At 37.2% G+C, this 13,737-nt stretch overlaps 1 protein-coding gene across 5 annotated transcripts in view; it reads right to left on the bottom strand.

The window, feature by feature from the left end:
* The window catches only part of LOC107704562 (centrosomal protein of 95 kDa), a 201,714-nt gene that overhangs the window by 130,141 nt on the left and 57,836 nt on the right, over window positions 1-13,737 (bottom strand). For 4 of the 5 annotated variants that reach the window (XM_016507520.1, XM_016507516.1, XM_016507517.1 and 1 more), the window contains 2 exons: window positions 11,870-11,985; window positions 6,949-7,151 (listed from right to left, as the gene is read on the bottom strand). In XM_016507520.1, coding sequence (XP_016363006.1) covers window positions 6,949-7,151; window positions 11,870-11,985 — 319 coding nt within the window. The remainder of the gene's footprint in view (window positions 1-6,948; window positions 7,152-11,869; window positions 11,986-13,737) is intronic. The other variant, XM_016507518.1, reaches the window with a different exon arrangement.

Raw genomic sequence — 13,737 nt, 5'->3', positions numbered from 1 at the left:
GCTCTGGCACAGATGGCACAAAAATATCTTTCAGCCCCATGCAGCAGAGTGGAAAGTGAAAGACTGTTCAGCTCAGTGTCACACATTCTGACTGACAACAGTGTAGCTGAAGTAGCTGAATATGCAGAGATGCTTCTGTTCCTGAAAAAAAAAACCTGCCACTTACTTCTGCTGAACTGATCTAATATATATATATATATATATATATATATATATATATATACAGTATACTATATACACGTGTGTAAATAGCTACATAAGAAACAACAACGGAGTATCCCTCTTTTGTGCAAATTACTTTCACTACGGATTCAAATCTCAAGTTGACAGTTTAACAACTGAGCCCAAGCCTCTTTTACTAATTTGAAAATGTCACTTTATAACTAGTAACGAAGGAACGTTGAGTTAATTGAAAGCTTATTGTATTTCTGTATTAAAAGCTCACTGTATTATGTAGAGTAGAGTAGGCCTATTATGAGAGAGAGATGGACTGAGCAAGTTTGATTACCTGCATCTTAGGGCTGGGCGATATGTCAAAAATATCTTATCGATAATCGCCTTTAAAAATATAGCGATATCCGATAATATCGTCTAACTAAAACCCACCTCCACCACGCCCCGTCCCCGCCGAGACAACATTGCTGACATGCACCATAAACACACACCATGTTCAGTTTGGTCTTAATTATTGCCACAAAGTTTGGTTTTACTTTTCTTAGTTTGTGCTTAAACTAACAGAAAACATTAGCTTTGCTGTTATTTTGGTGTTGCTAATAATTTCCACCCTGTTCTTGTCAAATTTGTGTTTGAAATTAATTTCATTCTGTGAGGAGAACTATTGAGGAAAAATAATAGAACACAATTTTAAGTTCATCATGGTGAAGTTGGACATTCTGGCGGTGATTGTAAGAATGATAAATGCATGTTGATGTCATATAATAATGTCTGAATAAAATATGCCTAGTTTCTGATGTTTCTCTTTCTTTTTGGCATTATCGCCTGTGTAGACACATTTCACGATGGTAAGTTTAATTTCCTTGATTATAACAATTGCAGTATTGTTTTTAAACTTGTAGTCAAGCTATAGCGTAGGCCTATTTGATATTTATCATGTATGACTAAAATCATGCAGGGATTAAAAACGAATTCTGAGCAAAAATGTTTTTTTATTAATCAAAATACAACGCCCACAATATAATATTCAGTGTTGGGCTGCCGAAACTCCGAACGCGTGCATGTTGAGAGGCTAGCTGAGAAGCCTACTTATGTCTTTATCCGTTTGCAACAAAACTTTTTAGTTTTGTTCCAAATTAATTAAGAATTTATAGTGCTATATTTCAGCTTAATTAAACATAATATTGTATACACGGTTTAAAAAATCTGTAAAAATACTGCACTGAAATGTGTGCTGGCAGAGTTAGGAGGAAATAGATTATTTCAGAAAATGGCCATATGAATTCGGTTGCAGTCCAACTTTGCATTCTTTTATAGATTTAAAGGGAAAGTTCACCCAAAAACAACTGTCACCATTTATTCACTCTTATGTCATTTCAAACCAGCATGACTTTTAGTTTTTTTCTGTGGAACACAAATGGAGATGTTTAGAGAGTGTTCACACTACATATTTCCATTCATTTGATGGGATAGTTCACCCAAAAAATTAAAATTCTGTCATCTATACCCTCAAGTTGTTCCAAACTTGAATGTGGTTCTTACTTCTGTGAAACATAAAACAAGATATTTTGAAGAATCTTAGTAACCAAACAGTTGATGGTCCCTATTGAATTGTATGGGGGAAAAATACTATGAAAGTCAATGGGAACTGGCAACTGTTTGTTTACCAACATTCTTCAAAATATCTGCTTTTATGTTCAGCAGATTAAAGAAATTCATACAGGTTTGAAACAGCATGAATGTGAGTAAATAAAGACAGAATTTTCATTTTTGGGTGAACTATCCCTTAAAGGTGACACATTATGCCCCTTTTTACAAGATGTAATATAAGTCTCTGGTGTCCCCAGAATGTGTCTGTGAAGTTTCAGCTCAAAATACCCCACTGATCATTTATTATATCATTTTGAAAATGCCTTTTTTGAGTGGAAGCTAGGGCTGTGTATCGTGATAAATAAAATATCGTGATATCCGATAATATCGTCTACCTAAGCCCCACCTCCACCACGCCCCGCCCCATGTTCAGTTGGTCTTAATTATTGCCACAAAGTTTGGTTTTACTTTTCTTAGTTTGTGCTTAAACTAACAGAAAACATTAGCTTTGCTGTTATTTTGGTGTTTGTGGTTTTTCATCATTATACAGTCTGTTTAAATAAGTATTCAGAAACACATGCAGTGCTACTTTTTGTCTTTTTTCTGTTTAACGTTTATTAAACTGCAGCTCAAAATAGAATAGGCCTATACCCTAAATAAGGATAAATTATATTGGAACGCATCTCCAAAATAATCGCATACACAGATGCACGTTGCCATTACAGTAGTCAGCGCTGAACAACAGGCAAATAAAATATAAACTGAGGTTACAAAAGTGATTCAGTCAAGATCAGTGAGGGATTTTCTTTTCTTTTGTTCTTTGATTAACATTAATGACTGGCGGCAGCGGCTGCTGTCAATGATTCAATACACCCTTGTTTTCTTTCTCAACTCTTTACATTCACTTAAGACATAACCGATTGTATTTATGGGATATTTTGATATAATTCTGTGTGTATTTGTCCATTCGAATGTGTAAGAATGCGAGAAAGAGAGCTCAGACCAGTGTTCGTGTATATAAGAGGCGGCTTTTGTGCGTGTGCTTTGTGTGTGTGTGCGCAGCACAGAAAACAGCGTGCGAGTGCAGAAGTGAGTTCTATTTCGTCTTCTTGCAGTCAATCTTTTGAAATCACAATAAATGTGCATACAGAAATTGAGAAGCAGAATCGAAATGTAATTTTATTACAAGTCATTTGATTCCTGACCTTATGCATCTGATCTGATTTCCGAAATTGGAATAGCTTTTCGATTCCCAACCCTCCTACTAAATGATTTCATTCTTGCATGCAAAAAGGCCTGTATGGTGACTATGGGGCTATGTAAAATATTTTTTGCAACTCACTAGGTTAATCATTTGTCATTTTTTTCCCCGATAATGCAGATAATCGTCTGTTACCTGACTGTTGACATCGACACTGCGATACTTACGAGACATCGTCGATATACGATAATATTGTCATATTGCTCAGCCCTAACGTGTTACTAATGTTTTGCTTGGTGACTGTGGTCCCAACTGCCTTAAGCTCATTAACAAGCTCCTTCCGTGTAGTTCGGGGCTGATCCCTCACCCTTCTCATGATTAGCCTTACCCCATGAGGCAAGATCTTGCACGGAGCTCCAGACCAAGGCAGATTGATGGTTGTTTTGTATTTCTTCCATTTTCGAATAATCACACCAACAGCTGTCTCCTTCTCACCAATCTTCTTGCTAATGGTCTTGTAGCCCATTCAAGCCTTGTGCAGATCTACAATCTTGTCTCTAAAATCCTTTGACAGCTTTTTGGTCTTGCCAATTGTGGTGGGAGAGGTTGGAATGGAAGATACAGATTGTGTGGACAGATGTCTTATACACCCAATGAGCTGACATTAGGAGTAACTTCTTAAAGTGGCAGGACTAATCTGTGTTCCACATGGGCACATAACCAGTCTGTGGGAGCCAGAATTCTTGCTGGTTGGTAGGGGATCAAATACTTATTTCACTCACTGAAATGCAAATCAATCTCTAACCTTTATATAATGTGTTTTCCTGGATTTCTTGATTGATATTCTGTCTCTATCTGTTAAAATAAACCTACCAGACCATTCATTTCTTTGTAAGTGGGCAAACTTACAAAATAGTGGCTCAAGAAGAAGCACATTAAGGTCATGGAGTGGCCTAGCCAGTCTCCATACCTCAATCCTATAGAAAATCTGTGGAGGGAGCTGAAACTTCTAGTTGCCAAACTACAGCCAAGAAACCTTAAGGATTTAGAGAGAATCTGTAAAGAGGAGTGGACCAAAATCCCTCCTGAGATGTGTGCAAACCTGGTGAACAACTACAAAAAACGTCTCACCTCTGCTTGCCAACAAGGGTTTCTGCACCAAGTACTAAGTCATGTTTTGTTTGGGGATCAATTACTTATTTCACTCACTGAAATGCAAATCAATTTCTAACCTTTATATAATGTGTTTTTTCTGGATTTTTTTGTTAATATTCTGTCTCTATCTGTTAAAATAAACCTACCAGACCATTCATTTCTTTGTAAGTGGGCAAACTTACAAAATCAGCAGGGGATCAAATAAATATTTCCCCCACTGTATATAGATTTCATCAAGCTGACAACTTTCAGACCATAGACATTAGCTCCACCCAACAGGAAGTCGACCATTTTGGATTTTTTAAAAACGGCATGCTGTGGAATTTGAAGTACTCCTCCTAAGGGACTCTTGTGACTGCCATCAAACATAAGGAAAATCATGCCAAAACACTGAAGACCCTTTGTCCCCCTGTGCCAATTTCTATTTTTATTTTTTCAAGGTTTATGGGCCTTTTGAAGCCCTTAACATGCCCATTAGGGCCGGTCAAAAGCTGGGACCCGGGCATGGTAGGGGGCTCATTGACGCCCCCTGGAATGCAGTCAAAATATTTTGTGCATATATTATGCATACTTGCATGTACTGTATATGTACAAAACTCTGAGCTCATCAAGCCGAACAAGTTTCACCCTGCAACTCATATGCTCAGTCGAACAGGAAGTCAACTATTCTGGGTTTTGAGAAAAATGCATGAAGACACTTGAAGATCCTACATTTTTGGATATCTTGAACGGTGTTGCCATGGCGAAGGATTAAATTAATGGCATAAAATAGAAACAGGAATTGTCTTATGTTTTTTTTCTAAGTACATTGTCCAAACTTCTAAAAACTTTTTACGTATGAAGAACAAGTCATTCTGAGGAAACTTGCTTAGTCATGAACTTCTGAAGCTCTGTGGGTTAACAGCAAAATATAAACTATCAGAAATTTCAGCTGACAGACGGAGGCTGTCCACTAGATGGAGTCATAGGATATGAAATCTTTTAAGCCTTATGTTTTCTCTCAGTTTCCATAAGTTAGAACATTCCATAAGTTGGTTTTCAAAGTCAAAGACAGTGGGCCTCCTTTCTGACACAACGTACACAATGGTGCCTCCCCACCCCTCTAACCCCCTAACCTTTTACTAATTTTAAATAGTAAAATTTTACTTTTTTCATTTTCATAATTCACAATGTATGTATATAGTGCAACAACAAAAACTATAAAAAGAAAAAACACATTTGTTTATATGATTTTTATACAAATAATCACAATTCAAGCTGCCATACCAAACAGGACGTGAGGGAGATAGGCAACAGACAAAACCAGCTGCCTTGCCTTGACTATACAGATCCATTCAGAATTACTAAACCACTGACCCTCGCATACTCTAAAACACACTTCTTCGACTAGTATCCATTATAAAATGTGGCACATTAATTTTGATGACCACACAGATATATTGAAATGTGCTCATGCAAATCATTGGTGCAATAGTGATCAGTGTGCCAAGAACACATAGTTTCTTTGCGCATCAATAATAACAGACTCACGCTTGCCTAGTGTACGACTCCTGTACGTAACTGCAATTGTCTTTACCTTGGCTACAATTGACATCCTTCAAAAAATTTCTAGCGTGCCACTGGTTTGCTTTATCCAACCATCATAGTTTATTTATTATATGCTCATGCAGCGGTTGGGTGTTTTAAGTCTATTTCACGCAGCGTGATGACAAACAGAATACGCAGAGGTCATGCTTTGTAGCCAAATACATGTTAAAATAAATAACTTACTGAAATCTGGACGAGTCAATATTCTCTCCCCCATCTCTGATGTAATTGGACAGAGTTTACGGTTTAAAATGATCTGATCCTAGAGCGGAAACAACAACATCTCTTTTCTAAAAACCTGCTTCTTTTTGCTTTTTAAAGTATTTGTTCAGTTATAATGTATTGATTGAAATTATTAATCACGGATTAATTAATTCTTAGCACTCTTCGTGCCTCCCTGGCATGCCCCATACTTTGAAAACCCCAGAGTTAGTATGACAAATAAATGCATAGAATCAGTTGATATGTACTGTACTGTGTAATTTTTTATAATTATTTCACAAATGCTTATAGATCATTAAAAGTTTTATATAACCTTCCCTTTCTATGTGTGTGTCTGTTTCACACTCTTGAAGCTCTAGAGCTCTAGCGTCTAAGAAGTTCTAGCGTCATCGCTGATTGCAGCTCTATTTTATGCTATTGTAACTGCAATGTAAATGGATTTTGATATATTGTAAAATGGATTTTGTTGATACTGATTTCATTTAATTGATATAACATCCCTATTAAGTATACTGCTAATTAGTGTAAGAAATTAACAGATGTTCAACAGCATGCAACTTTCCCATTGGCATTTTAGAGTAACTCATAATAATTGGAGCACTAGGATTCAGATACACAACTGATTACATTTTGACATCACTACCAGGGTTTTTTGTAAACACTCTTTACTTGTGTTGCTGGGTTACTGGTTTGTGTTTACACTGGGACAACAGGTTAATTCAATAAGCTTATTTTTGGGAGCTATCAGCATATCAGTGTGCATGTGAACATACTTAATGATTCACTTAATACAAACAATTGCCAAGATACCTACAGAAATTCCTCAGTTTTTAAGTGGACAATCAACAATTATCAATCATTTAGCTTTTACTCATGACTATCATTTACTGAGACAAATACATTATGACGATACTGAATAAATTTCTATGACGACCTGGATAGCAGAGAATCTGTATGTACTACTAAAAATGTAGCACAGTAGTTGTGCATGAAATCTAGTGTTGAATTAAGAGTTTTACCTCGTGACATAAGTTTTCTGGTTTCTGTATGGTCTGGTCTTCAGAAAATGGGGCTGTGTCAGTAGAGGGAGGGGATCTCTGGGTGGTTGTCTGGTAGGGAGGCTGGAGAGGAATGGCAGGCCAGAGAGGTTCTTTCAGGAGGGTGGCCCGAGTGCTCACTGTGTTTTCAACGGTTCCCACTTGAGGAAGGACAGCAGCCAACACTATTAACATTAGGAAAAGTTGCATAGTGTTAGCTCAACATCCCTATATCTGTTTTTGGAAAACAGAGAGGTGCTGTCTGAAAGGAGGCTTTATATGTGTGCACTTTAGATGTGGGCTAGGGTGCATCAAAAGACCAACATTTTGAAAAGTTTTAGCCCTATATCTAATGCAAGCCATATCAACTAATATATATTGTGGCCAAATTTCATATTTTAAATTGTATATTTGCCAGGTCATCCACACCTGAGAAATGAAAATTACATAATATTATTCAGCTTAGCATTTGCAATTCAATAAATAAAAAAACTTTTAGCATTATTGTGCTGTAGCAAACATATAATACAGCTAGTAGTATATGACTTATTACATTCTTTGAGAGTAAAACATCAAAAATAGGCAAAAATCATTGCAATTTCATACTGTGCAACAGTGAAAGTGACATGACGTGACAAAGTCACCATACTCGGTAGTAACACATACTCTGAATTTGTGCTCTGCATTTAATCTATCCAAGTGCACACACAGCAGTGAGTAGTGAACACACACACTGTGGACACACACCCAGAGAAGTGGGCAGCCATTTTTGCTGCGGTGCCTTGCTCATTTTTTGTTTAATTTCTTTACTTTTCTTTACTTATTTACCCACTGTCACCGCCATTTTGTCTTGAATGACTGTGCAGAGTGTGCCATCAAGCTAAGTGTGGATACTGAGTTGCCGTTCATTCACTTCACACACCTACTGGGTGTCCGATACTGGGAACCGACACTACAGCCTTCGGGTTACAAGTCTAACTCTCTAACCATTAAGCCACAACTGCCCAATGCCATTTTGTCATGAATGACTGTGCAGAGAGTGGTGTCAAGCTAAGTGCCGATTATCTTGATGCAGCCAGATCAGAACAGCATTATCAGAACACTCTGCAGGTGGTTGATGTAGACCGGAAACTGAGGCATAACCTAAGGAAAAAGACCTACATTTCCTGCCGGTACCCGAGAAGTCCAACACTCTATCTATCTCACCAACTATTAGGCCACAACTGCCATGTGTCCTAGTGTACATGTATCAAGCTCTCTTGTGTGCAACGTTCTTCTTCCTTAGGTTATGCCTCAGCTTCCGGTCTGCATCAACCACCTGCAGTTTGTTCTGATAATGCTATTCTGATCTGGCAGCTGTAATCAGCACTCAGCTTGATGCCCTACTCTGTACAGTCATTCACGACAAAATGGGGGTGGGAGAGTCAGACTTGTAACCCGAATGTCGCAGGTTCCATTCCCGATTCTTGAAGCCTAGTTTGATTCCCAGTAATGGCTTCCCACTGCACCGGGTGTGTGTTCATGGTGTGTGTGTGTTCACTATTCACTGCTGTGTATGCCCACTTGGATGGGTTCAATTCAGAGGACACGTCACGCTGTCACTTAAAGAAAAGCAAAAAAAACATAAATAAATAAAATTATTCAACAGTGCCAGAAACTGGTTATTATTATTTTTGGGCCAGTGACAATTCTGTCAACCCAAGTGTCTTTCATGCTGACCCCGGGCCATCGGGCTGTTTTTATTGTTGAGCCCTAACCTTGAATAGCTTGTTTGAGTGTATTAGGCTTAGAGTTAAACTCTAACTGTGTGTTCACACCGCCGCCGTCAAGAGCGTCAAAAATCGCTCTGGCCGCCCTGCCAACAACGCTGTAGAAAGATTTGTGGACGCTCTGACATAGATCGAATGCTTATCTTGTATTTAAAGGGGTCGCAAAGCAAACACGCTTGTTGATCTTGTGCAGACTGACCACAAGGAGGGTAACGTTCCGGCCCTCCAGGACCGAGTTTGGACAGCCCTGTTCTACTGGGTTGAAATATGCTGACTGCACTCACAGCAGCCCTACTCTTTTTATTTATTATTTTCTCGCAGCCCATATTATTATTTTCACCAGACCATAATAATAACATTCTCAATTGATAATTAATCATTCTCTTTGCGAAAATCATTGTTATTTGTCAACGTAGGCATTTGAGGAAGGCTTTAATACCAAGTGGAATCCTCTGCCGGCTGCTCCCACTTCATAGCGAGAGCGACTCGCGCTTACTGCACCCCAGGTTCACTGTCCGCGTTTTGATTTTAAAAAATCAGTTTGGGCGAATGCAACTTATTGATCATGAGCCCAACATTTAGTAAGGCAGAAAAACATTCAGTCTACCTGAACGAAGATGTATTTAATTGTAAGTTAATGCTGTTAAATAGAGAGAGAAAAAAATACATTGAAAAAAAAAAAAACCTAGTGTAGGCTATTCTTAAACTTGGACCTCATTATATTGAAGTATAAATCGAAGCACCAGAAGCAACCTACACTCTAAGTGTTCTTTCATTGAAAAGTATGCATTTTTATTCATTCACAGGCTATATGGTTGAAATAATATTTTAGTTCAAAACTTTAAAGTGCCATTGTTTAAAAAAATGCTTTATTAACTGACGTTTCATAGACCTTCAGTTGTTGTGCTTTCACAAATTCCATGCCATTTGTAATTTCACAGTATTTTCACCTCCTAAATTACTACCCTTGTAAAGTCACAATTCTATAATTGTAAAATTTACTCAGGCCAATGGCCTTTTTTGTATGACATTAAACATTTTTTTAGAATAATTGTACATAAATGGGTTAGGCAAAACAAATGTGATTATTTCTGAGAACTTTTTAACTGCAAGCAGATATAGGCCTACATTATTGTACATTACAAATATTTGGATTGTCCCTTATTCTGTCCCTTATTTTCTTAAAGAATAAACACTTATTTTCTACAAGAATAAACACTATTTTCTTAAAGAATAAAAGAGAAAGAATCACAATTAGCCCTTATTTTCCATTTCTGAAGTTAACTGGCAACCCTAATGATGATGTAATTATTTTTGACTCCCCTGACAGTGGCACCTTGCTCAAAAAAACAAAAACCTCAGTTGTAGGAGATATGCAAGCGAAAAATAGATGAAAAAAAAAAAGAAAAAAGAAGGCATGAAACTCCAAGGTTGAAAACGAGTCCCACTCCGGCCCTGGTAACGTTATAAATTAACCTCATTAAATATTGTTGTGGATGAAGTATTAAGATCCTTTACCTCATAATGTATAAAGCACTAATACCACACTGTAAAAATACTCCGATACAAGTAAAAGTCCTGCATTGAAAATGTTACAGTATAATCAGGTATAAACATTACTTAATGTAAGTATAAAATGCTTATCTTGTATTTAAAGGGGTCGCAAACACACGTATTGATCTTGTGCAGACTGACCACAAGGAGGGTAACGTTAAGTTAACCTCATTAAATATTGTTGTTGACGAAGTATTAAGATCCTTTACCTCATAATGTATAAAGCACTAATACCACACTGTAAAAATACTATGATACAAGTAAAAGTCCTGCATTGAAAATGTTACTTAAGTATAATCAGTGAACTGGGACTATTATACTATTATTTATTATATCATTAGATTATTATTCCTATAACGTTAATGCACATCAGCAACTCACCAGGAACACTCTCAGACACCTTGGTCCATGCATCATTTTTATTTTATTTATGTCCCTGTATGCAAACAGGGACACGTCATAGATTATAATGAGTATAATTTGAAAGTGGAAACTTTGCGAGGTGAGGTTGACTGTTTGAAACTTCAAAAAGCCAGCGCCGCCTCCAAAGTATAAACAGTTAACTGACATCCTGTCAAAAAGCGAGAGCAGGTGTCGCTATCTGGGTTAACAGTTAACGAATGGAAAATGCTGAAGTGTGAAAACTCGCTCGTATATTTTTGAAAAGGTGTTGCTGTTGTGTAGTAATGAAGATGCTTAATTGTGGTTAGCACAAAAGGTCAGACATCCTGTGTTAGCGTATAGGAGATAAACTCTGTTTGAACCTCTTCGCATATATTTTTGGAGATGTACGCGTGTGTGTATGCTGTGCTTGATGTGATGATGTAATGGTATTGCAGCCCGCTGAAGCAAGGGGTGTGACCAAGTGTTTTGTGTGACTTGCATTTATCCAATAGGGAAGATTTATTAGATGCTTTGCAGGAGAGGAATATTGTATACGCCCTCTCCTATATAATCCAGTGCTTTATGATTTTGCGGCGCCGAAAATCGGGTGAAGACTATGCGTTGTTACTTTCTTGTTATTTGCTTATGAGTTATTGTTTTTAATAAAGCGAAACCATTTGTATATGGTGATTCGATAAACTTTCTTTTAAACAAGTCTCTGAGTAATTTATTAAGAGTAACTTATTATCTGAATTTTGTTTATAAATCTCCAATGCGAGCTTTATAGAGGTGAGGATTCTGCTGAGCTGATCAGGACATCTTGCTGGGGATCCTGGGTCTCATATTACACTTCCCATCTATACAAGAGGTAAGGGCTGTATTTGTTTATGACAGCTGCTGATGGGGGAAAGGTGTGATTATAAGATATTTTGGTTCTTTATATGCAAAATGATACAACAACGTCCAAGTCGTGCCGCGCCGCTGCTCGACGCCAGGTCATATTGAAAATGAATGACTTCCGGCCACTTTGACGCTCTCGACGGCGGCGGTGTGAACGAACAGTAAGAGTCCTGCCCTATATTGCAATTTGTATAATGTATTCCACTGAAGGAAAAACAAGGTGACATCAAGTATAATGTGTAATAAATGAAAACTCAGTTACTGTAATGCCATAATTATGATATGCTAATAAGTACCTTCTTGTTTGGCCATGAACATGTGAGCAGAATCCCCTAGTTGGATGAGCTCTGTTGACTTGAATTCATTCCCATCCCAGGAATGGAGAGAATGTTCAATGGACTGGAGTACAGAACTGAGGACAGAAAGAGATACAGAATGAAATTAGGCCTTCACTCTTAGTTTGCTGATGGTGTAGCTATAAGTTCATCTAGTAACATTTCAAAGACTTTAGTTTACAGATGTCCCAGTCAGGTTTTCTGGGCCCCCCGTCTGATCAAAATCATTTAATATTGAGTATCTGCTGATACAGAGTCCCGATCCAATACTTGTATGTTCTTAGTGCTTTGTGCATATTTCAAGTACATAAAGTTATAAAAATCAATCCAATGTGCAGGGATTTTCTCAGGGACAGGGGCTCAAATGGAAAAAAATATAATATCTAAATAAAATAACAATTACAACAGTAATTATACAACAGTTCTTTCTGGTCCTCGAATCTGATTGGCTGAGAGGTCTTTCTACCCATGAAATATTCACCTAGTATTGCCACAGGAACAGTTTCACCATTTGTATCACTCCACTTGCAGCATTTCTCACAGTGAGTGCTATGGCAGACGACTAAATCCACTATAATTTAATAAATAATACTGTTTTTATGTCACAGAATGTAGTTTTAAGAGTTTTTTAGGCAAGAATGTAATTGTTTAGACTTCAAATATGCGATCTGTTATTAAAGATAACACCTATGCTTTGACGTTTTCGGAGATGTGAGCTCCAGTGTGTGAGTGGCCATTTAGTGCTCATGAACCAGCCGAGAGCAGCCTTACCTCGGCCAGACCTTCTGGAATTTGCAGCTGACTCTGATGTCTCTATAGTGGTTAAACATGAGATATAATTCGATTTGGGTAAATGTAATGGGCAATCTTTGGTCTCATTAATTTACTATTAAACAATGAAGCTGAGTTTAGTTACTTCAAAAACAGCTAATTTACCTCCTCGTTGCTGTGAAATATAATGTAGAAATTCAGTATCAAAGCTATTTTATTAACAAAAGTCGCGGGGCAGCGTTGACAACAAGTCTCTGTGTGTGCACAGCGTTATTTTTATAACTTAAAGGGAGCATTCCCAGAACGTTCCCTGCAGGTTATTTTTAGGTTTTATTTTTATTACCTAAAGGGAACCTTCCCAGTAGTTAGAAACTAGTTGCTGTGAATTCAGGTGCCATCAGTTGTCTTCATATGAATGACTTGTTTGTCATTGAGTCAGTGCTGCTGATGCAAAGTAGGCCCTTTGCTACCAAACACCATGTAACTAAATTAGGATACAATCATTCGCAAACTGTTAAACATTAAACTGTTGGTTACTTTAAAACTAACCTTCATGGGAAATCACAGGGATATGTGAATATTTGATCTGTTAACTGGTTGCATATGTCAGATTCATTGCATGACTCGGGCAGAGAAAAGCTGTTGCTATCAAACATGGTTCACAAACATCAGTGTATTGGTGAAGAGATAGATCAAATAGGCCAATTGATGGAAGGTTTGTGAAGAAATTTCATGCTCCCTTGTAAAAGTATTTTTTAGTATTTTTAAAATACAAAAATACAGTAGTTTATTTTGATACTTGGTGTGGCTGCTGTATTTTGTAGTTTATTTTGATACACTTAAAATTAAGGTATTTGTTTTTTTATTTTAAAATACATTTTGATGTATCTTTGCCCAACCCTGCCTGCAGGTTATTTTTAATTGTATTTTCATAGCCATGTAAACTAATTAAAACGTTGCAGATGTTTCTGAATGATGCCCAACAGAGAGATTATTCTAATGCTGAAATTTTTTTTTTTTTTTTCATAAACAGACTATATTTTGCAGAATTTAATTTT

This window comes from Sinocyclocheilus anshuiensis, unplaced genomic scaffold (genome assembly GCF_001515605.1).
Source record: "Sinocyclocheilus anshuiensis isolate Anshui unplaced genomic scaffold, SAMN03320099.WGS_v1.1 scaffold2480, whole genome shotgun sequence".
Lineage (NCBI taxonomy): Eukaryota > Metazoa > Chordata > Actinopteri > Cypriniformes > Cyprinidae > Sinocyclocheilus > Sinocyclocheilus anshuiensis.
This window is presented reverse-complemented; position numbering and strand designations above follow the sequence as displayed.